General features: G+C 39.0%; 1 protein-coding gene across 1 annotated transcript; it reads left to right on the top strand.

Moving 5' to 3' along the window:
- The first annotated feature begins 1,688 nt into the window (after nucleotides 1-1,688).
- Nucleotides 1,689-24,187, top strand: PKD2L2 (polycystin 2 like 2, transient receptor potential cation channel). The gene is made up of 14 exons (XM_026685406.2): nucleotides 1,689-1,743; nucleotides 3,288-3,389; nucleotides 5,102-5,235; nucleotides 6,195-6,451; nucleotides 7,685-7,906; nucleotides 8,928-9,156; nucleotides 10,163-10,333; nucleotides 11,597-11,778; nucleotides 13,878-13,998; nucleotides 15,756-15,857; nucleotides 18,621-18,694; nucleotides 21,542-21,581; nucleotides 23,245-23,309; nucleotides 24,071-24,187. The coding sequence occupies exons 1-14, from the start codon at nucleotides 1,689-1,691 to the stop codon at nucleotides 24,177-24,179; spliced, it is 1,863 nt and encodes a 620-aa protein (XP_026541191.2). The 3' UTR covers nucleotides 24,180-24,187.
- The last annotated feature ends 1,155 nt before the right edge of the window (nucleotides 24,188-25,342 follow it).

Here is a 25,342-nt window from a genome sequence, read left to right as displayed (position 1 = left end):
TGTATCTTAAGGCAGCACAGCAAACAAGGTCTAGTGATAGGAATGCTAAAAATTCTACTTAAATGTTTAATTTGGGGCTCAATAGGTTCTTACTGTAATTAGAGAGCTTTTAGCTAGAGCTCCTTTTATCTGTAGTGGATTCCTATGCCAAGTCATAACATTTACAAAAGAAATGTTAAAATTTCTGTCGATTAAGAGGGACAGCATGGGTGAAATGGTTTCTTGCATTGTCCTTTAGAAAAAAACGACAGTAAAAAGCACTGAACAAAGTAAAAGACTAGGCTGTGACAGTAATTGGAAAAGAGTAATATAAAGAAACCTAAAAAGGCATTTAAGGGGAAAAAAACTTGTTGTTGATCACGCATGTAGATCATCTGTAGTTTTGGAATAAGGAACAGGAGCCACATTACCAAACGGCAAACTCTTGTAAACAATCAAGCTGAAAAATCAGGCAGCTAATACACATGACAACCAAGAGTTCATATCCTTACCTGCCATCTCCTGATGCAGTCCATCTTATGACAGGAAGCCCTTAACTCAGGAAAAAAAAAAACCTATGACTACTTTTTTTGATGAAAAAAGGCCGTCCCCCACTTTAGAAGAAGCCCAACACTTCAAGTGAATGTTCATATCTAGATACAGTTTTCTGGGTTACCCATCAATTACAGAAACTATCAAAATAAATGCTGCATAAAAATTGAAAAAAACGCTATATCTGCAGGAAGAAGTTTTTTGGTTCAGCTATAAACCCGGCTGGCTGTATTCTTACGACCCACAGCTATTGGTATAATCATGATTTATTCCATTAACCTAATTTGTGTTTTGCGCAACAATGTGGAGAAACAGCCACTAAAGCAGCCCGCAGGATCTCTGCTTAAAAAAATTAATCGATCTAGATGGGCCGAATTTCAGAAGAAAGACGACTCGAACCGAACTCCTACAAGACGTTTTGCAGAACGAGTTTCTATTTTTGCAGAACTCCCAAACCTCTTGGCCCGCTAAAAGTTGGTCTCTTGGTGCAAGGCGCAATCACGCCTTGCGCGCAAAAGAAGGCGAGGGCGGCTTTCGCGCAGAGCCGTCCGCGCCCCTCCCTTCGCCCTGATAGAGCGGCGGTGTGTTCGTTATTCCGAGGCGGAGGGCGGAGAGGAGCGGCGGCGTAGCCCTCCTCGCCATGGCTCAGAGCCAGGCAGGATCCACGGTGGAGCAACGAAGTAGTTTCGGTGGGTCGGCTTCCCGGGAGGGGAATAGGCCTGGGAGGGAATAGGCCCGGCCAATACTGGCTAGGTACGCTGCCCGTACTTGGGCTTTGCTCTGTAGTGGAGAGCGACGGTCCTGCCTTGGCCTTTCCCCGCCGGCTTCACCTTTGGTTTGGGCACGCGGAGGAGGGAATCGTGGAGGGGGGGGGGGTTGCCGTAGCTATACTCGCAAATACAGGTGTTTCTTTTCGAAAACTCAAACGGGGGTCGTTAGAAGTGAGCCTATGGATGTGTGAATAGCCGTGCCAATGACCCCGATGGGTGTTTAACTCTGTATTTTACTGCACCCGAGAAAGGAAGATTGTTCTTGTTAAACGCTGTAGTTTAGTTGTTGCTGCTGTAACAGGTGGAATAACTGAAGAGACTGTGGCGTTTACACACGTTTCTCAGGTGTTTGCGGGTTTCCTGTTCCTTGAAGATGTTCAAATAAAAATGTCGTTTCCCACTATAAGTGACAATGAGCAAGACATCAGAGTGAAATACCTTTGTGTGCATCCAATCTATAAAGATTACTAGCCACCGTTGTACAACACAGTCAACAGCACCCAATCACATTTCAGCTCACACATTTCATTGTGTAAACTGGCTTGTGGGAATAGTTTATGGTTCAGTGAGACATGGAAATCCAGAATATCTGCATGTTTTGCAAATATGGCTTTGTTCAGCATGAAACCTAGTTCTAAGTTGTTGGACAACCATGTAAGCCATACTTTACACTTTGCTTCGTTTTGCTATGTTGAATAAACAGTTGGCTGTATTCACATACCAATTATACCATAGACTAAAAGTTGGTAACCTGAAGCTAAACCCTTTTTATAGCCTGGTCCCTCACTTCTGCACCTCTGACAACTGCTGTTAAAAATTGCCTGCATAGTTTCCTGCTATTTTCTAATAGGATGCACTTAGAAACTTTAATTAAGCCATAAAATAAAGATAGTTTAGAAAAAAACAAAACAAAATACTGATTCTACCTCCTATAGGAAGAAGTATACATGTAATTTTTTTCATTTAATTACTTTCTCTAAAACCAAAAGGATGTTAAACCCAACCTCCTCAGTCACCCAAAGATGCTATATAAACCAGGGGTCTCCAACTTGGCAACTTTAAGACTTGTGGACTTCAACTCCCAATATTCCTCACCCAACTGGGAGTTGAAGTCCACAAGTCTTAAAGTTGCCAAGGTTGGAGACCCTTGATATAGACAGTGGATTATAAACCAGTGGCTTCGATTCCCAGTCTATAGCCAAAGTAAACACAGAAACCACAAAATCAGGGAAGTGGCCCTTCCCTGTAGGTGAACTGGGCAGCTTCTTTGGACACTAAGTTGGATGTTGATTTCGAAGCCAGACCATGGCTGCATCACCGGCTGCCACATACCCCGACCTTTTTATAAAGTATGTGGAGAATCTGGAATAAGAGGATCAACATGGAGGCAGAGGGCGGGGCCAGAGAGTAGAGGAAGCAAAGGACTCGTGTTCAGAGCTCAGCAGCAGCAGTGTACAAATCTGCAGTTCAAGTATGTGATATAATGTGTATGCCATCATTGCAATTTCCTGCCCAGGCAGTGGCATTTCATTTGCTAAGGATTGTGGGATTATGGCCCACTGCCTAAGTTGCCTTGAGGTGATGGGCATTAGAGTTTGGCAGTCTTCTGGCATATGCTAATCCTTCTGCTTCTCAGAGTGACGGCTTTCATGCTTTGTGGAAAAATACAATGTTGTTTTCAACAATATTTCAGCTTCTAAAACAGACCAGTATTGAAGATTTAAGTTCCAATGATTATACTTTCTTCACTTTTTGTTTTTTAAATACCAACATTAATGATTTTCAGAACTGCATTTCATAAAATGTAAGACATCTAGTTATATGCAACCAAGTCAGAAACAGACAATACATTTGGAATCGCAGCTACTTCTGGATTTGTAATTTTATTTTTGTACTTTGGGGGTTTCTTTTGCTTGGTTGGGTCTGGGCAATTCTGAGCATTCTAAGCTGTTATTCCTTTTTTGATTTCTTGCTGAACATTAACAGGCAATGTGAAACCTCGACTGACTCATAGCAGAGAGCTAGAAATGAAGACAACTCTTCAAGAACTATTGATCTACATTATTTTTCTAACTGATTTATGTATATGTAAGTCCAGAAAAGGGAATGGATTTTTTCTTAGAAAAATTATGTGATGAAAACTACAGAATTAATTATGTATTTCTCAAGCTTTTTATAAAGATATAGGTCCCACTCGCCATCTTCAGGCTGGTGCTTTCGGCTTCATGCTTGTGCGAGCAAAGCGTGATCAGAGCTGCCGTCCCTCTATAAATACTGGTGGGGAGGTGTGGTGTGCTGAAGATGGCGAGTAGGGTTGGAGTTGTTTGGCAAGAAATTTGGCAAGACAACTCCAGCCCTACACAGAATCCACCATAATTGAGTCCAAAATTCCTTGCTGAATGAGACATTTGCTAAGTGAGTTTTGCCCCATTTAACAATCTTTCTTTCCACAGTTGTTAAATGTTAACAAGTTAGTAACACAATTAAGTGAATCCAGCTTCTCACTGACTTTGTTTGTCAAAAGGTCACAAAAGGTGATCACAACATGATCCCAGGACACTATAACCATCATAAATAGGAGTCAGTTGCTAAGCACCTGAATTTTGATCATGTGACCATGCAACGGTCATAAGTCGCTTGCAATTGTGCCATTGTAACTTTGAATGGTCACAAAACAAATTGTAAGCCGAGGACTATCTATATGCTCACTGCCATGAGTTTGTGTATATGTGGATAGGTAATTCTTGATTTATGGCCAGTTGTTTAATAATCATTTGAACAGTCTGTAAGCATTTCAGCTATTATCAAGGTCATGACAACCCCATCATTTCGGTACCGTTTGCACTTACACCTGGTTGCCAAGTGCCCTGCAATCATCTGATTGGCAATCTTCTCTGCCAGCTTCCCTAGAAAATTAAAATTGTTAATCCACTTCACTATTTTGATAGAGATGATAGATTGATTGATTGATTGATAGATAGATAGATAAAGATACACAAATACAGAATTTTTGAAGTAGAATGTGTGCATGTAAATCAGTCAAGAAGGAATCTTGCAGGAAATTTCAACGCAATGGATGAAAAAAGTTCAGAGAAACAAGGGACACATCATCAAAAGACATCAGCTGAACCTTTACCATATAGTCACGGACAACAAGTTGAGAAGCTTGGGAGAAAGCATTTGCTCCTCTGAAAGATGGAGAAGGTGTAGGGATTTTTAAGAATGAAGGGGGATGCATACCTTGTAAACTGTTTCTACATAATAACCAAAGTCCTTGGATATAGAGCAGTGATAGCTAACCTTTTTGTTGTCTCGTGCTGGAAGTGTGCATTTGCGTGCACACGTGCCTGCACCCATAATGCAATGCACATGTGACCCCCCCCGGCTCCCCTGCCCCCGCACATGCATACACGACCCCGCCATGCTCCCCCTGCACATGCACATGCCCCCCTGTGCATCTCCCGCATGTGCCCCACCCCCGCGCATGTATGGCAGATACCCAACAATCAGCTATTTGGAGGCATGCACGCATGCGCAGTGGAACTGAGCCGGGGCGATGGCTCATGTGCTGGCAGAGATGGGTCTGCGTGCCACTTCCGGCATGTGCCATAGGTTTGCCATCACGGATATAGAGCATGATTGCCTTTTCCCCCTTTGATATTTGCTGTGGCCCATTAGAACTTCAGAAATCGCTTTACTTTGGGTTTCCAGTGAATAAACAGGGCAAGGGTGTTAATCAATCTGAACCGCCCTGCTGTTTCATTTCCTCCGGTCAAATTTCTGCATATATTTCTCTGCAGTGACATTTGGGATGGTGAGCACAGATATGTATTACCTAAACAGAGTAATGGCCAATCTCTTCTTGGACACCCCGTTCTCGGATAAAGATAAGACAATCTTCAAAACTATGGGCAGCATCACCGACTTTTGGCAGGTAAAGTTTCCTTTCCACCTTTGCTCTTTAAAAAATGTTGGTTTCCTGCAGTGGTGAGATTCAAAAATTTTTTACTACCGGTTCTGTGGGCGTGGCTTGGTGGGCGTGGCAGGGGAAGGATACTGTAATATCTCCAGTCAGAGGTGGTATTTGCCAGTTCTCCAAACTACTCAAAATTTCTGCTACCAGTTCTCCAGAACCTGCTGAATACCACCTCTGATGCAAACCTAACTAGACCTGGGCTGGTTTTTGGCTTGTCCAGTGTACTGTGGTTAAATTCTGGCTTAGTTTAGGAGTAGGCAACTGACAGTCCACATGCAGTCTTTAGACCTCTGGGCTGCTCCCTTTCGGTGGCCATCCTACTAAATTCAGAAGTTCAAGCTCTTGTTTTTCAGCCTTTCCATGCATACCAGATTGCCTTGCACTGAGTTTCTAGCCAGTATTGGCAACACTGGTTGCCCAGTAGCTCTTCAGGGTTGCAGGAAATCTTCTCCTTCAGACTAGAGATTTAAAAGATAGATGACCGGATATTCAATATGTAAAGGATGCTGTGTAGTAGGCCAAAGGGCTGTGGGAACAATCCTTCATGCAAGAAGGCGGAAAGGGATCATGTTCACAGAAGATTGATTATGAAGAAGATTTTTTTTAAGGTTTAGATTATGTGCAGGTTTAGCTGAAATAAGCCCGAGGGGCTTGCTTCTGAACAGATGTGTATAGGTCTTGCCTGCAAATAAAATGCAAAATACTGTTCAAAATAATACTAAGAGATTCCGTATGTCTAAATGTCCTCAAGTGATGTGACAATTGGTTTTGCGTTTCCCTTGGCAAGATGGATGTAAAGCCAAAGAAGATTAAGACACCTTACCCCAAGGCTTGGATGGTTTCCCATTCTGCCCATGAGCATTCAGATGTGTTAGACTCTTGTAAATGATTTGAATAACTTCTTTCATGTCATATAGTTTTTAGAAGGCCCACTTCTGAATGGACTTTATTGGAACACCTGGTATACTGAAAACTCCACAAGTAGCTACAGAAACAGTAGCCATATCTACTATGAGAACTTACTTCTTGGAGTAGCTCAGATCCGGCAATTGAAAGTCCGTAACAACACTTGCTCTGTCTATCCTTCTTTCCGTGCATTTATGAGAGAATGCTACGGGCAGTATAGCTACAACCATGAAGACAGAGAAAGCTTTGGCTTTAGAAATGATACTGCGTAAGTATAAATGGCATCTCAGGTTTGGTGGTTTGTTTGTTTTCCCCCTTATGCCTTCATTTCACATATAGTTTAACAAACTCAGATTGATCATGGGACTCTACTTCCGCTCAGACAAATCCCATTACTTCATTATTTAAATTGTTCAAACTCCAAAACAATGCGAGATGATTTAATAATTTTCTGCTAAGCTGGAGTCTGAAATTTATGTTACTCAGCAAGATGGTTATTAACTGAGTTGTCCCCCATTTTACGACCTTTCTTACCACGGTTGTGAATCGTTGCAGTTGTTACAGTAATAACATGGTTAGAATAGAATTCTTTACTGGCCAAGTGCGGTTGTCTTGGTGCACATACTCTCAGTATACATAAAAGAAAAGATACATTTGTCAAGAATCATAAGATACAACATTTAATTATGGTCATAGGGTACAATAAGCAATCAAATCATACTAGGAAACAGGCAATATAGATCGTAAGGATAAGTTACGGTCATACAGTGACAAGTGGGAGGGGATGGGTGATAAGGAGTGATGAGAAGATTAACAATAAGGAATGATGAGAAGATTAACAGTAATAGTAGTGCAGACTTTGTAAATAGTTGGACAGTGTTGAGGGAATTATTTGTTTAGCAGAGTGATGGCTTTCGGGGGGAAAAGCTGTCCTTGTGTCTAGTTGTTCTGGTGTGCAGTGCCCTATAGCGTCGTTTTGAGGGTAGGAGTTGAAACAGTTTATGTCCGGGATGTGAGGGGTCTGAATATTTTCACAGCCCTCTTTTTGACTTGTGCAGTATACAGGTCCTCGATTGGAAGGCAAGTTGGTAGTAATTGTTGTTAAGTGACTCTGCTTTCCTCGTTGACTTTGCTGGTTAGAAGGTTGCAAAAGGTGATCACAGGACCCCGGGACACTGCAACCATCATAAATATGAGTCAGTTGCCAAGTATATGAATTTTGATCATGTGACCATGGAGGTACAACAGTGGGCGTAAGTTTGAAAAATGTTTGTAAGTCACTTTTTTCCAGTGCTGTTTGTCACTTTGAATGGTCACTAAATGATTTTTTGTAAGTTGAGGACTATCTGCACTTTGGTCCTGATTGTGTCTTGCTCTTTATCTGCATTGTATGGGGGAAAGGATTTCCATTTGCACCAGTAACAAATGCTTTACTGTTTACTATTGGAAAGCTGTGACATTTAACTGTAAAAGAGTAGATTCATACTCTCCTGTCCACCAGGTGGCACTACTACACTTCTGCTACACTAGCTCCCTGGCATTGGGGCCTTATTGGCCTGTACAGTACCGGAGGATTTATGTTCATCCTGAGCAAATCAAAGGGACAAAGTTTACAGATGGTAACCTTCCTCAAGGAACACAGCTGGATCACCCGAGGAACAAGGGTTGTCTTCATTGATTTTTCAATGTACAATGCCAATGTTAATCTCTTCTGCATAGTCAGGTGAGCTCTTCTAATCACTGTTTATGTATGTCCTACTTTTGAGAGAAATGTACTGAAATACCTGCCTTGTTGGGGATGACTTGATTGAGTTCCACATGAGACATCCTCATTAAAATAACATGGTAAGTTGAGCAGCTACAATTTTGATTGGATATAACGATTGTCACCAGATATTTCCTTCACCCATTTCTTGTAGACACTCTCCTTCATTCAGGGATCTTCAGGTCTAGAGCTTCTCCATCTCTTAATTCCTATTTACATATCGAGCTTCTACTCCTAGAACGTACTCTTCAAAATTACAGTCCATATCTCATTCTTCTGCCTTTACTTGCTCTGTCAACTCAAAATTTAACATCTTCATTCTGGACTTCTGGCACACAACAGATACAAACTCAATGTAAACCGCTCCAAACTTGATTGCAGAAAGTACGACTTTGGCAAAAGAGTGGCCAATGCCTGGAATGGACTACCTGACTCTGTTGTTACATCCTCTAACCCCCACTCCTTTAACCTCAAACTATCCACTATTGACCTCACCCCATTCCTAAGAGGTCTGTAAGGGGCGTGCATAAGTGCACAATCGTGCCTACCGTCCCTGTCCTATTGTCCCCATTTATTTGTACCTATTTCCTGTATTTTTACTCCTGTTTATACTTATACCTATCATCTTGTAAGCAACTGACACTGGCCTCTGTTGAGCTGCATTCCTTAAGTCAGGAATTCCATGAAGATCTCTTTCCTGTTATGCTGGTTTTTTTTCTTTTTTACTTGGGTATAAATACACCATCATTATCATCATCATTATCATCAAAATTCATATTTGTATAATTAAAAACAAACAAACTGCTATAATCATTAGTTGTGCAAAGTCGAAATAGCAGCAGCACCTATATTCTTGGGGTGGGTTTTGTCATAGTTTCATTTAGCTTACATCTTAGGAGGTAGGACATCACCCACCGTTCTCCCGGATACACAGAGGGCATTTTTTCTTTTTTCTTTTCTTTTTTCTTTACTTTCACAGGCTGACTATGGAGTTTCCTGCAACAGGTGGCGTAATCCCTTCTTGGCAGTTCCACTCTGTAAAACTTCTCAGATACGTCACCTATTATGATTATTTTCTAGCCTCCTGCGAAGTCATCTTCTGTCTTTTCATCTTCACATTCCTCATTCAAGAGTTCATAAAATTACGGAAGCTGAAAGGAGATTATTTTAGAGATGCTTGGAATTGGTTGGATATGTTATTGCTCTTGGTAAGTTTCAGCATCTCCGTGTCACTGAGGTAGGAAATGGTGCCAAGGTGGATAAGAGGAGGGTAGAAATCTGTCTGTCTGCCTGCCTGCCTGCCTACCTACCTACCTTCTGTTTAACATTTATATGAAACCCCTGGGTGAGGTCATAGATATATAGATAGGATTCTTTATTGCACGTGTGATTGGACACACAAGGAATTTGTCTTGGTGCACGTGCTCTCAGTGTACATAAAAAAAAGATACATTTGTCAAGAGTCAAGAATCATAAGGTACAACACTTAATAATAATCATAGGGTACAGTAAGCAATCAAATCATACTAGGAAACAGTCAGTATAAATAGTTAGGATACAAGCAACAAAGTTACAGTCATACAGTCATAAGTAGGAGGGGATGGGCGATAAGGAGCATATGCACCAAGACAAATTCCTTGTGTGTCCAATCACACTTGGCCAATAAAGAATATTCTATTCTATTATATACCCATAGGCCTTCTCTCTAGCAGCTCCTATGTTTTGGAATATTGCTCCCCCCTTGGGGGTACATGTGGCTCCTATCCTCCTTATATTTTGAAAACAACTAAAATCAGTACTACTATGTGTTCCAGAGTGCTTATGGCACCGACTGCTAATGGATGGCCATCATAGGAATTATTGATTGTGCTGAATATAATGATGTTTTGTTTTGCTTTCTGCCTTTGTTGCATTTATGCTATGTTTTAATTTGGAGTATAGTTGTTGGATGCCTCCACAGTAATTTTGCATAAGGCAGCTTATATAAAATGTCAAATAAATGGATTTTATTACTAGTTTAGAAAGGCTTCCCTTTAGAAGAAAAATCACTAAACGCTAAAATACTGAATAGCAGAGTATGATGTTTCATAAAGTCATTGAAGTCACACAAGTATTTTACCTACATTCTTTAATATTAATAATTATGAGATTTGCAAACATAAATTTATTTTCTCAATTGTAGCCTTGCCACCCTCTGCTTTTTCCCTCATTCAGTTGTCCTTGTTTGCTATTGCTTTCAATATTTATCGAACGATTGAGGTATCCAGCCTTATGGAAAATCTGCTCTCCAATTCAGATTCTTATCCAGACTTTTATTTTCTTGGATTTTGGCAGACCCGTTATAATAATATGATTTCGGTGAATGTCTTCTTTGCATGGATAAAGGTACTGCTGTTAACCTAATTTGGTGTCATAATGTGTGTGTTTTTTAAAATTAATCACAACAAAGCATAAAAAGAGAACAAAACATTCTAGCCCCATTGTAAAGTTTAAGGAACATTTGCATTTTTTCCCTCACTCATGCTAATTTGATCAGGTTTCTGTCCTGGAATGTGGCTGCTGTTTTTGCTTTATCAACATGGTGACAGAGAATAAGAAATCACAATAGAACCAGTGGCATAGTAAACTAAGTTTAAAAAAAAACACTACATGTCTGCCTGTAGCATCTACTTATGTCACCTCCCCATACTCCATAGCAGGGGTGTCAAATTCAATTTCATTGAGGGCCACATCAAGTTTGTGTTTGACCTCAGGGAGCCAAATAGGCGTGGCTGGGGTGGGTCTGGCCAGTGCAGGCATGGCCAGCTTGACGTCTTGCAGTCCAACATGGCCCTTCCAGGCTCCGTTTTCAGCTGCAATGGCCACCTGCAGCCCTCTGCCAGAAAAAACTCAATTTTCACTGGCAAACGGCTGAAGGAGGCCATCGCAGCTGAAAATAGACCCTCCCAAGCTCTGTTTTTGCTGGCAGAGGCACTATGGGTCAGTCCTTTGCTGTTTCCAGAGCAGCTCCATGGGCCAGATCTAAGCACCCCGTGGGCTGGGTCCAGCTTGTGGGCCTTGAGTTTGATATCCCTGCCTCATAGCATCACCTGCCTCCCTACTGACCTGCTATTTTGGGACAGTTTCATTAGCTCATGTCACAGTCACATGCAGTCCTTGCCTAATGACCACAACCAGAGCTGCTGTCATTAAGTGGCATGGTCACATGATGTTTCCTTTAATGATCACTTAGCTAAGCAACGAAAATTCTGGTCCCGATTGATATCCTAACCTGCAACTCATGCTGAGGAAGCTTTTTCAGATCATAGTCAATGAGGGTTCTAAAGGTTATAACCAGGCCTTGTCAATCAGGACTGGAAATGGACTAGAAGCTGACAAATTGGTGATTAGCTGGGAATCAGTGATTAGCTGTAACAATCTAGATTCTAGAATATTCAGAGAAACAACCTGTGAATGTAACAGGAATCCTTCTATAAGTCCTTTTGTGGATCCTTTTGTTCCTTTAGTCCTTTAATCTCAAACTAACTGGTTTTACAGTTTAATATTGATTTTCTGAGAGAGATGTGAAAACTCTTTTAAGGTTTAAGTGTATATGGTAGAGTTGGGTCTTATCCACATTATAATGCCCTCTGTTTTTTTGTCTTCCAGATATTTAAATACATAAGTTTTAACAAGACAATGACTCAGCTGTCTTCTACTTTATCCCGTTGTGCTAAAGACATCATAGGATTTGCCATCATGTTTTTTATCATCTTCTTTGCATATGCGCAGCTGGGCTACTTGGTCTTTGGGTCCCAAGTGGATGAGTTTTCCACTTTTCAGAATTGCATGTATGGAACTTGCCCAGTTATCTAATACAGTTGTTGTTTCACTATGTCATTAGTTAGAGCAGGATTTTCTTTAGAGGAGGGCCAAGTACGTGAAACACTTGATACAGCTGATCGTCAACTGATAAGCACAATTGGGATGTTAAACATGGTCTTTGACCAAGTTGTTGAGCAAAGGACATGACTGCTTTGCTCAACAACTGTAATTGCAGCACTCCTGGTGCATGCAACATCCTATATAAGCAGTCAGCATATATAAAACCAAAGTTCCATAATTCTATTCCAGATGCTTATCTATCAGTTCCTCCCACCCCTAATTGGTTCTGGTTTTAGTTACATGGATGTCTTTAAAATCTTCTGTATTGCTGTATGTAATTGCGTCTAAAATTTTCTAGCTTTTTTACAGGTTACAATCATGGTAAAACATACCTTCTTTTTGGTTACATTTTCAGCATTTGAAGTATGTTTTTTCAGTTACATGTACCAACAATACATTGTTTTATACAAATTCATATACCATAGTGTAAACTTCAATCCTTTCTACCATTTGTTCTCCCACTAATCTGTATGTGTATATTATAATCAGCTGTAGATTATTTTATCATACATTCTTTCGTCTTCATATTTCAAGTTTATACATGTTAGCAATAACATGATCTTCATTTGTATACAGTTCAATTTCAAATTCAGTTTTGCACTGTTCCAAATCAAAAATTGTTTCACTTACTTTAAATCTTTCTAACAGTTGTACATACGAAAACCATTAACATGAATATCCTTCTACCGTTCTTCTCTTATTATTATTCTACTTTCCCAATGGCAAAATTGTAATGTATCAGAGCAAGGAAATCATTTGTGTCTAGTAATCCTCTTTCTTATATTAAATATTTCCTGTTTTTAAGGTAAAAGCAAAAGGTTGACTGCCAAAGGATTTGAGCTCTTTGATTGTTTGTATTTCAAAGTTCAAATCCAAGCAGTCATGGAGCTCAATTCTTTGGCAGGCAACTCTTTCAGAGTGAAAGAGCTGCTTACTGAAGAGATGAGAGAAAGTCAGCGCCCCAAAATAAGAGGGATTTTTTCTGAGCACTTCCCTGCTGGCTTCCCAGTTGACTTTCTGACTACGCTGGCAGAGAAGATTACATAGCGATCATATGACTGTGGAGCATTTGGCAACTGGTTATAAAAGCACGCAGGTTGCTAAGCACCCAGATCATGGTCCTGTAACCACTGGAAAGTGATGCTTTATGACCATTAAACATGCTTTACAGGCTGTAAAACATCCTTTCCAAAGTAGTTAATTTGAACTGATATTAAGTGAACAGTTATAAGACCGAGACTATATGTAGTGGCCTCTTGTGGAGTTCTGGGAATACTTGATGCTTCTGAATTCCAGGAACCCTTCTCAAAATGGGGGAATTAGAAAAGCGAAATAGTTCTTGGAAATCTTCCATTACAGGTGTTTTAGAGTTCACAGGCTACATACGGACTCTTTTGAATGTTTCTATGCAGCCTGAGGCAGGGCAGCAATGGCGGCCCTCCAACAACAATCCCAGTTTCTCATGTGGCCCCCTTGGGGAAATTAATTATTAAATTAATCATCAGAGTGATACTCTACTCCTTGCCAGTTGTTTTAAGGGTGGCTAGGAGATTAAAAAATCTGCTGTTCTGTGGCTTTTGTCCCCAAATTTATGTACTCCTTGATATTGGTCAGATTAATCTAATTGGTTACATAATTTCAACCTGTTCATACTGAATTCAAGGTTTCCTTGAAAGTAAATCATTTCCCAATTTAGATAACTTTCAGAAGCAAATCGAGTAGGTTTTACTTGGGATAGCTCTGCAAGCAGGGCATAACCAGTGTCATGATTGTAATTTTTTTTCTAAATATCTTCTTCGGTTTCTTGGATATCATTGGACAGCTTTAGGAGAGTTGTTAGCCAACATCTAAAATGGTAAGGAATTATTTGTTTACACAAGTATGAAAACTTTGTTAACTCCAAAATAAGTTCTGTGTTCAGTGATACCAAATAACTATACAGGATTGCAACCTTAGTGAGAATCATAGAATCTCAAGCTTAGTATGTTTTTTGCTTCCTCCTAAGTTTTACCCAGTTTCGTATTGTACTTGGAGATTTTAATTTTGCCGACATAGAACATGCCAATCGAATTCTTGGACCAATTTACTTCATCACCTTTGTATTCTTTGTATTCTTTGTATTGCTGGTAAGTGCACTCTTGGATAACTGAATCAGTTTGCAAAATTGGGATTACTTTGCCAGGGCTGCAAACATCCTGACAACAATTGGGTAGAAGATGCATGTTGTCTGGTTTTGGTGTGGAGAGGCCCATAATTAATGTATCTTTTTAAGTGGACTCTAAAATACATAACCCTAACCTCTAAGAATATAATCCTATATATAAGCCTAAGAAGTCCTGGCTCTGCTGGTTAGCCTTGGGACCAAATGGAAATTCCTCACTGGAAGTGGCCATTGGATTGATGGCAGACTCGACCTCCCCTTCCCGCTCTCTACTGTCTACCCAACTATCTTTTTGGTTTTCATATTGATGTATTATCATTGTGTTCCTTTTCCATTGTTTATTTTATGGGTTCTATTATTTTACTTCTGTTTACATTCCTTTCATTTTCTTCTTTTTTATTGTTGTAAGCTGCCTAGAGTAGCCCACGATGAAATAGGCAGCAAATAGATTTAACAAATAAAGAAAGATGATTAATCCTGAAATTTCTGATGAATAAAGAGATTTTGAATCTGAAAGACTCAGAATATCTGTAGCGATATGGGTCATTCTTGCCTAATCCTAATACCTATCATTGTCAAAAATATTATTAGTGGCACAATTGCCCTAGTGCATTTTTTCAACAGGTGTAGCTAATTCTTCTAATTCTTCAGGTGTGAAAAACACTTCACAAGCATTCAAATCCCTGTAAAGGATGGCCTGTTTCCCAGTAAAAATGTACATTTCCTAGATGCAGAAGAATATAATGTTTAGGTCCACAGTCTTACAAATGAATCAGTGCATAGTTTCCCAAGAATATCAAACATTTTCTGAAAGTTGTAATATTTGATAAAGGTATCCTTGCTCCCATTATATGTATAATTTAAGGTTCAAAAAGTGAAATTAGAATACTGGAGTTGGATATGAGAGATTGGGTTTTTGTTTATTAAGTAACTCCACCAATTTTCTCAGATTAATCTTGGGGTTATTGTTAGGTGTAGTTCATGTGAAAGCAGGCATGACCCTCAAGGATACAAATGTTGTTCATGATTTCTACTGAGAGCTAAGAAGATGAGAAAATCAAAGTAAAGTCAACCTACGTCCTTCCAAGTGAATTAAACTGCTCAGGGTCAGGGTTTTCATTGTTATAATTTACTGACATAAAAAAAGAGAATGCTTCCTTCTGAATAAATTAGCTCTGGATAAGCCCACTAGATATTCAGCTTCAACTGGTATATTGGGCAAAACCCCATACCCATCTCTGAAATATTCTTGCTTTCATTCGGAGTGACAGGTTTGGGCAAAATTCTTTCAGTAGCCAGATCTCATGAGTAATATTGGTTGTGAAGCTTGCTTTGAACTTCTTGGTTAAGGTCAGACTGAGTCCCATATCCTCATCAGGTTCTCAAGAAAAGTATTCTTACTATGCAAATGATAAGTAACAATCAGGAATGCCAACCCACAAGATTCACTCCTTTGCTGCCTGTGCAATAAGGAAATGCTTGCTGTTGAATTCTGGGAGTTGAAGTCCACACATCTTAAATGTTGCCAAGGTTGAGAAACGCTGAGCTAGGCTACTATAAACATGATATATTCTAATATGAATGCTCTGTTTAAGAAAAAAAGTTAATACTGGTCTGTATTATTGATTATCCTGGAATTGATATGCTTAGCTTTGGAACATCTTTGAGATTATTGCATATTTATGCATTGTTTGTTCACATTGTTTTCCTCCTCCCATGTAGAACATGTTTTTGGCGATCATTAATGATACGTATTCTGAAGTGAAAGCTGACTTTTCAGTAATTCCAAGCAAAGAATTTGAGATCAGTGATCTTATAAAACAGGTAAGAACTTAAACCATGTCCTGCTCATTTATATTCTGGCTACATTGAAATTTTTAGTTCAAGGAATAGTTAAATGCTACTGATACTGTTTTTTCTCAATTCCTTATTTAAAAAATGCTTTATACATTTCTTACATTACAAGAAATTGTATTTCTTGAATTGCTTTTCAGAGCACATGAATAGCAGTGAATAGACCTTTGCTGCTTCATTGATACTTTACAGAATAAAAGGAGGGATGCTTTGTTGCTGTCTGTGAAAGAAAGTAAAATTGCCCTTCAGTCCCCTATAATGGATTCCCATATAAGCCAAAATTATCTGTCTTGGGATAATGTTGCTCCTATTCTGATCGGAAGGTGTCTTTAAACCTTTTCTTCTGACTTATGATTTATGATAGTGCAGTATTTTTAATATAGAAATGAACGTGCAGAAAGCATACAAACGCTTGCTTACTCATCCTGCAAAGTTAAGTTTCTCTAGAGAAAAGTCAGTAGGAGCACAATCCAGGTAATTCTCCAGAACCCCTTCTGATTGTGTGGGAGAGGCATTTTCTAACAGTAGTTCTATTTCTGGATGGTTACTGCAAGATAATTGCTGCTTTTGAATTCCAGAAGGTTTTGTTGTTGTCTAGCTTCTTTTGTGAAAGTGCTAAGAGAGATCGTCCAGAGGGTTGCTCTGAAGCTCCACGAGTTTGTGAAGAATGACCTGCTTTGTTTTTGATTCTCAGAGATGCTGGGACCGTCCAGAATCAGCATCAGTTTGGTTGAGAATGAACGGGGCCTCAAATTAGAGAAATCAGTGGTGTTCTCGGGGGCCAATTTAGCTACCTAAATTGTAGGGTGATGAGTTTGCTGTAGATGGGACTCACATTCCCTTCAAGATTTCAGATTTATGAGAGACTAAAGTAATTCTTGTGGCTTAAAGCATGTTTCCCATGTACCAACTTTAAGTTTATCTGACTGGAAAAAAGTGACAACAATTATCTATGCCTCTGTAATTGTCTGTTTTCCTCATTGCGAGATACTTATTGTGTGCAATTACAAATAACATGGATAAGGAAATTTCAGTTGGTCCAGAATGGAATTGCTATGTCTTTAAATAGAACTGAGTATTTCAAACAAAAACTGGTGCTTTTTCAGCTGCCCCAACTCTCAGGTTGCTTCCAGGTCCACTTTCAAAATTCCAGTCCTCAATTATAAAATTTTATAAAATGCTACTTTTAATTTATCTGAACACTGAGATTTCCTTGAGAGGTCCTATTTTCAAATCTCTGTCAACTGAAGTGTTGTGGTTAAGAAAGGATTCCTTTGTTAGTGATACCTACTTGTGAAACATTTTCCCCAGAGAAATTGTGACATGAAAAGAAGATTTTTATAGAATTACAGCCAGGTAGTAATCAAGTGGTCACGTAAGCAATCATTCAGTGTTACGATGGATCCCCAAAAAGCTACTAATGATCTAGATTTGAAATTCTGATGACTGGCACTCCGCATGCAGTCATGTGATTGCATTTTGGGTTCTGATCAATCAACCTCATTTACAGTCATTTGCAGCATTCTGCTCACATGACAGCAATTTATGACATTTTTGCAGAAAACTGAAGTGAGGGATCCTATCTTAACAACATTTGAATTGTTAGTGATTTGTGATGTCTTGCTAAAAAAAGGCCCAATAGCAAACAGTTACTTATGTTACATTTGTTTAATTATTCCTTCAAAAGTTGTACAATCAAGTGCAATTATATGATCACCTGCTTAATGACTATCATGATCTATGACTGAAATTACGGGCTCAGTTATGGTTATGACTGACCTATAATATATATGTTTTGTGTCATATTATATAACACTTTTACTTGTTTGATTTTGTGTTTTCAGATTTTTTATATTTGATGTTTCTTTATTTTATTTTAAGCCCTCCATAGAGCCATTTCTGAAAGAAAGATGTGATATAAATCCAGTAAATAAATTCATGGTTTGAATAATTGAATATTCAGGAGGATTTTTAGTTGCAGAAATAAGTCCAATGTTTTATTGAGTTGGCTTTTTCTTCTTGCTTAAGTTTTCCGCTCAGACTAACTGTTCAGTTGTTCAATTATCCTTTCTCCATTCCAACCCTAATTAATCCTACAGTAATTTACTTAACCCATGCAAATTGTTTTAAATGACCAGCTCAAGGGCTATATTACACTATGTTATCATTTGTGTTCTCCCGAAATGTTCAACAGAATGAGCAGTAAACAAAGAAAAGTTAAAGAGGGACTGGCATTATTCTAAATTGGAGATTTGCTTTTTTGTGCTTATAATCGTAAATGCTGCCTTGGCTTTTTGTGTAACTCAGCAGATGTTTTTCTACCTGTAAACTGTTTAGAGATGACTTAGCCATGTGCTAATGTTACTCAATTTTTCTTCTGCTGGTCATACATACATACATACATAGATACATACATACATACGACTAAAACTTAATTTCCAGTTTCAATAATACTAATTTTCTTGGGATTTTGTTTAACTCCATCCACCTTATAAGTATGTTTCAATCTTTACCAGATGGAGCAACTGTAATATGTTATATTTTCAGGACAAAAGGAAACTGTTGTTTTTTCATTGAAGAATTTGGTGCATGCTAAAATCCTTTTGTACCTTTTAATCAAATTAAGCTTGACTAGTGTTTGCTACATTCCTCCACTGAAGCCTGTACATATCACAACTATGATATCACAACTATTTCCATTTAACAATCCTATTTTTGTTTTGTTTTGTTTAGGGTTACAATAAAGCTTTAGTCAAACTCAAACTGAAGAGACAGGCACCAGAGACAGAAGATGTATATTTGAAAAAGTGGGTATCAAATTTTAGGCATACTGCCATTTTTCTTTAATTTTCTAGCTAATTTTCTTATTAAGACATAGGATCCTAAAGAATGGTGGATACTAATGTTTTTGTTCCACTGAGCGAGACCCTTCAGGATAGATGAGGAGGCATCCTGATGTCAGAGAACCAAATGTTTAAAGGCCACTGAGGCAGGTTGGGATTTCCAAGGTCATCTCCCACAAAAAGCTCTCAAGATGCTTCCAGACAACCATAAAACACTCATTTATCAGCAGACCAATGTGATTGCTTCCAGGAGGTCCCTCTTATTTCAGCTTGTTCCTGTTGTGTTTATGAGCAGGTTTTTGAAATAAAATACTGGCTGGTAGCCACTCTCTACCTTGCTTTCTAAAAGTCCCTGTATAATCACAAGATCAATACTATTACTGGAAGTAAAGATTATACGTGATTCTGGGCTACAACCAGGTAAGAAGGAGTCATCTTATCATATTATGAGATGTGGTGGCACAGTGGTTAGAGTGCAGTACTGTAGGCTACTTTTGTTGACTGCCGGCTGCCTGAAATTTGGCAGTTTGAATCTCACCAGGCTCAAGGTTGACTCAGCCTTCCATCCTTCTGAGGCTGGTAAAATGAGGACCCAGATTGGGGAAATATGCTGACTCTTTAAACTGCTTAGAGGGGGCTGTAAAGCACTGTGAAACGGTATATAAGTCTAAGTGCTATTGCTATTCCCATTTCCCACTTGGCACTGGGTCTTTTACCTGTCCTCAGTATTTCAAAGCTGTTCACTGACCTAGAAAGTTGGAAAACCTGCCTACCTAGGTCCAAGATAGGGAACCACAAAGAAGCCATGGGTTTCTATCAAACATCACACTAAACTACAACTGCAAACAGTAAATCTCTCCAAATCATCATTTCAAAATTCAGCTTCTTAAAATGACAACATGGACCTAATTCAACTAAGGGCTTTCTGCTGCTTGTGGCTTAAAATGTCTTTATAGTATCATCCTGACCATTGCTATAGTCCTATCAGGGCAGAATATGGACACGGAGACCTCTTCCTCATTCCCTACCTCCCCCCATGCCTTAGTAATTAATGTAGTCAGTCACAAGTCTCATTTGGGACTCTGAGCTGCTGTAATACCTGACCTGGTGAGGTAAGAGTGAACAGCTGTCTCCTTATAAGTATTACATAAGTAGGTGCTTCAACCTCTATGTGAAGCTGTTGGAAGAGGTCATTTGGTAATTTACAATGTAATACTGGCAATAGGCTGTCACTCTTCAGCTTTATATTGCGATCCTGGGCTCAGTCGGAAAAGCCACAGACATTTTGCCCAGGCATCTGGAAACTGTTGGAAACCCAATGGGATGAAACAACTTGAAATTGATCCCTAGCGATATAGAGTTGCTGTTTGCACATCATGGTTCCCTTCCAGCTCAAGGTTGTCTCTCACCAAGGTGAGGCTGCACCTGATATAGCAGGACCGCAACTTGGGAGTCCTTTTCTATGCATAGCTACTGCCTAATGGCCAAGCAAGACGTTTCCCAGCTTTGTTTTGTATGCCAATTGCAGCTCTTCCGGGAGCCCGAGACCTGAATTCAGTAACTGCTGTCATTAACACAATTTGTCTGAATTTCTGTAATAAGCTCTACAGGAGCTGCTACTGAAAACCATACAAAACCTTCCAATTAGTCCAAAATGCAGTGGCTCGCTTGTTGACCAAAAGTTGCCATCCTGATCATTATTTCACCTTTTCTGTGGGCCCTCCATTGGTTATTGATATGTTTCTAAGTGTAATTCAAATAATCAGGTTTATCTGAGGTAGCCCTATGTGGCTTGGGACCAAGAAACCTTTTTATATTTGTATTGTATGTTTCGTTAGCTATAAGGTCTCTGAATGGAATAAATGTCATACAGATCGAATAATAACAATAACAAAAAATGATCGAACTAAATGTGATGGATGCTATTTTAAATCCATACATTGCACACTTATTTAAAAGTCCTCTTTAAATTCATGCTGCTTGGGTTTTCTTTGCCAATTAAAAACAACCAATAAACCAAGCTGAATGGACTATACAATTACACTTGGAGGACAAACTGGATAGGTACTGTGCTATGGTGGAAGGGGTCAATTTTTGTTGTTTGCATTTAATATTTTCCTATCCTCATTTACACCCACAGCCTCTACTTCATCAGTTGCTGACTATGAGGAATGGAAAATGTTGAAGGCAGTAGCATCATATCAACTTGAAATAGATGTCACTGTGAGACAGAAAGGCAGCAGCAGCTGCCAGGGAAAAGAGAGTGGGGGGTGGGGGAGGTTGTCAAACCATCAGTCTGATGAAAGCGTGCACATCCAGAAAAGGCCTGAGCTTCTTTCGCAATAATGCAATGGAGCTTTCTCATTTTGACAAAACAGCAGGAGCAGCAAATTCCCCAAGGAAGAAGATAAAGCAAACAACAAGAGACATTATTGACTGTGTACAATGTAGCCTATGATCAGTCCTGTCTAGTAGAAACAAGCATATTCGCTATTTCAATTTAGATTAATTTCATCAGCATAAGTGCACCAAAGTGCCTACCGTCCCTGTCCTATTGTTTCTTTTATTTTTCTTATATGTACTTATTTCTTGTATTCATAATTATGTTTATCCTCATACCTATTGTCTTGTAAGTGATTGACAAATCAAATAAATAAATAAAAATAAATATATCTATCTCCCTCCTTCCCTCTCCCTCCCTCCCTCCCTCCCTCCCTCCCTCTCTCTCTCTTTCTTTGGTAGTGTATGAGCATTAAAATGTACCTAAATAAATTCTTTGGTTTTATTCCCCCTTTGTATGACCATCTCTAGACTGGATACAAGTAGGGATGTTTCCAGAATTGGTGACAAGGTAAGAGTCACATGCTGCTTTCCATTTGACAAGAAAGAAAGAAAGAGGATGAAGACATTTACTTTCAGTGGGTTATATTTACTTACCAAATTTATTCTGCATAAACTTTCATCTGATTTTATGTACGTATCTGAGAGTAAATACATAACACATACATACACATAAACAGGTAGGGGGAGGGATTATAAATACCAATTTAGAAATGTGAATAATACCACAACACTTTAACAAAAAACATATTCTGGCCGTTGTCTGTGTTGTGTTGATTAACCTATGTTAGAATAAAAGTTTTCATCTTTGTTCCATGTATAGAAGAGATTCAACTTCATGAATTGTTATTCAGCTATTTTGTGTAGGAATTTAATGTTCTTTATTTAAAATGTCTGCTCCCTTTGCGAGGGACAGATGTACTGGAACCCAAAGTACTCTTCCATTTAATATTTTATCAACGTATATACATTTATTTTGCATATCAACTGGCCCACGTCCTGAGAATCATAGGAGCATATATTTCTATGGGTCCTCTTAAAGTCACAATTCCTGCTCAATGTCTATGGAGATACTTAGTCATCCAAGTCATGGTTGTCGAAAGATGATTTTTCAAAAAGCAACTGGACTTACTTTGTTTTTTGCTTGTCATCCAAGAAGCATCTTTAATTCTGAATTACCCATCATTCAGTCAGAAGAAGCTTCTTGTATGAGAAGCAAAACATATTCAAAGTCCCGTCTCCTTTTGAAAAAGGAGCTTGGGACTCCTGCTTATGAAGCAAGTGGCAGTCGTGGCTAGGAAGACCTTTGCACAACTTTGTGTTGTGCCCCAATTGCACTCATCCCTGGATCTAGGGGGCCTACTAGGGACACTCATTTCTGATCATCTGTACATATCGTTGGATTACTGCAATGTGCTGTACATGGGTCTGTGGAAACTTCATCTGGTACAAAATGCAGTGGTGCAAGCAGTTAGGTATGTTCCTGGGAACTTACATTACACCTCTGCTGCACAACCTGCGTTAGTTACCAGTTTGCTTTTGGGTTCAGTTCAAGGTGCTGGTGTTGATCTTTAAACACTTACATGGCATGGAACCAGAATATTTAAGGGACTCCCTCTTCCAAACTTCATCTGCCTGTCCCGCCAGATTTAATAGAAGAGGCATGTTCATCTAGAGCACAGGTGTCAAACTTGCTGTGTCACATTGGCATCGTGACGTTTTGCTGTTTTCCCCCTTTGCGGAGCTGGGGGTGGGCGTGGCTGTGCCTGATGCATCTGGTCCATGGGCTGCCAGTTTGACACCCCTGAACTAGAGAGCTACATTTGGCAGGTACCTTTTGTGCCATGATGTCTGTATTGAGGAATCTTCTCCCCCACCCCCAAAGATGTGGTCAGCCTCATCACTCTTGAGCTTTCAAATTCCCTCAAGATCTGATTATGCAAACAGGCAGGCCTAGCAAATCCCTCCGTCTATGGTTTTTCTTATTTCATTCTGCTTTTATTGTTAATGTTTTTAAATAAATGCAATAGGTTTGTTCGTTGCCCAAATTCACTTTCTGTAAGAAAGCAACTATACAAATTTGATAAACAAATAAAATCTGCCAATCCCAGAGAGAATAACAGTTTCTCTTTTCTTTTGAATCCTGTCATCATACTGACCAATTCTCTTCACAGGATCTCATGAGGCAGCAGATTTCCTCAGGACAGTATGACACAGTTTCTGCAAGGGACTTTCAGAGGTTTGTTGCTGTTTACATCATAACCCCAGTGGTCTTCAGTCTTTGTAGAGCTTTGTAGACCTTTTAGATCACAGGAGATCAATTTGAGGTCCCCAATTTGAGGTTCCACATTTAAAGTGGAATCTTCACACAAAATATAATTCCTGGCACAATCGTAATGTATTTTATAAAATAAAACTCCCAAACTGAAATATCAACAAATCTTGGCTCTTCCCACATTGCATCAGTGTTCTCAATGTGGCTCTCAGACATTATGTTGCCCAACAAATGTGAATTTAGAGATCTAGCTTTTAATTCATATTATATATTGGTGTACTTGTAATGCTGCAGTTAGCAACTGTTAATGCTAATAGTTCTAGGTCAGGTATTGTCCTCCTTTGATAGAGTCATTCAACTGAGGCATTTTGGGTTCTAAAGAAAATGGCTGTTATTAACGTAAAAAAACTCTTCAATTTAAAAATTAGCTTATATATTGTCCCTAATGTATATAAAATGTATACCTTTACAACATTATTTGGGGGGAAAAGATTTAGGCTGCAGTTCTGTGCCTATTGATCTGGATATTTCATTGAACTCAGTGAAATTTACATTTACACAATGAATTCAATGGAATTTATACCTGAATCAGTATGTACTATTAGACTGCTAAGTGACTAATCAGTTTTCTTTTGATTTTGCAGAATTTTATGCCCTATGGGTAGCTATCAGCTTCACAAAGGCAAAAATTCCAAAACTCCTTCAATCTCCTTTGTTATTTTTAGACTTTCTAGATATACAGAAGATTTGGAGAGACAACTGAAGGATGTGAATTATAGGCTGGACACAATTATGAGAACTCTCCCTCCAGCTCAATACCAACAGATGAACTAGCAAGAGGTGAGGATTTGTTCTACCACTGGCGCCTGGTACAGTGAGAAGCAAAGGTGTGAATTGATAGGCAAGGTGGGGGGGGAGATGCACATCTTTCTTTCAATAGTCTTGTTTCCCCAGGGCTTTTCCATTTCAGCTCCATTTTTTTTTTTAAGTTAGATCAAGGGTGTCAAACTGGCGGCCTGCAGGGTGGATGCATCACACACAGATCACACCCACCTCGGTTCCACAAAGGCAAAAAACATCGCAATTACGTCACGTGACGTGATCAAGTTTGATACCTGTGCTACACATTAACTCACTGGCCCAGGGCCAGAAATGGTACAGTCCCACAGTGGTGCATTGTAAATATTTGAAGGCAAATAATTTGGAGAACATCTCCTAAAATTAAAAATACAAATTGTAACAGCAAACGTTTTTATCAGCAGAAGTATTTATAATTAGTAACTATATTTTCTGTATTTTGTTATCAAATATCTTGAACGTATTTCATCCTGCTGAGCCCCTCAGCTCAGGTTGGCATCATTTACTCTAAACAACGTACTGGATTTTTCTTCCATCCAGTAATGAAAAACTGGTGGAGGTCAAAGCAAAACTTAGCAGCTGTAATTCAGAAATTCATCTTTGAACTTTTTAAACACAGTTTTTACAGAACATTTTATGTGCAAAGAAATTCTAGGAGTTTGAGAGGAATTCTTTTCCTTAGTTACAGAGTTTATCCCTATTGCTCTTGCAGAAACTGAGGGTGTGTAGGGAAATTACATTGTTAATGTTTTATGTGAACACACTTTGAATTAGGTACAAATTATACAAGGTTTTCGTGTGTTAGTCTTCAACATTAGTTGTTGAAGGTATGTCAGCCAAGTCCAGTTATTTCATGTACTGATGGAGCAAATTAATTACCGTAATATATATATATATATATTGTAGGATTGGTATTTGAAATGGGAAGTAACCAGCAATAAATGATCTTTTCCCACCATGGGAAATATTTATGTCTGTTATAAATGACAGAAACATGCTTGCTTTTGCTTAAATTTAAGACAAAGTCATGCATCAAATCTAATTCTCCAGCAAATTTAAGTGCTGCATATCAAATATATTGGATATGAGTTTTTTTTTAACCTATAAGTGGCACCATATAAAGGTACATTTTCTAAAGC

Source organism: Notechis scutatus, chromosome 2, assembly GCF_049901735.1.
Source record: "Notechis scutatus isolate UNSWTSFEM ecotype Mainland chromosome 2, rNotScu1.2, whole genome shotgun sequence".
Lineage (NCBI taxonomy): Eukaryota > Metazoa > Chordata > Lepidosauria > Squamata > Elapidae > Notechis > Notechis scutatus.
Note: the sequence above shows the minus strand (reverse complement) of the source record. Positions and strands in the feature narration are given on the sequence as shown.

Coding starts and splice junctions, on each gene's coding strand:
- PKD2L2 (XM_026685406.2), top strand. CDS start 1,689: ATGTCGTTTCCCACTATAAGTGACAATGAGCAAGACATCAGAGTGAAA. Junction 7,907..8,927: donor AATCTCTTCTGCATAGTCAG/GTGAGCTCTTCT, acceptor TTACTTTCACAG/GCTGACTATGGAGTTTCCTG. Junction 9,157..10,162: donor TGGATATGTTATTGCTCTTG/GTAAGTTTCAGC, acceptor TCCCTCATTCAG/TTGTCCTTGTTTGCTATTGC.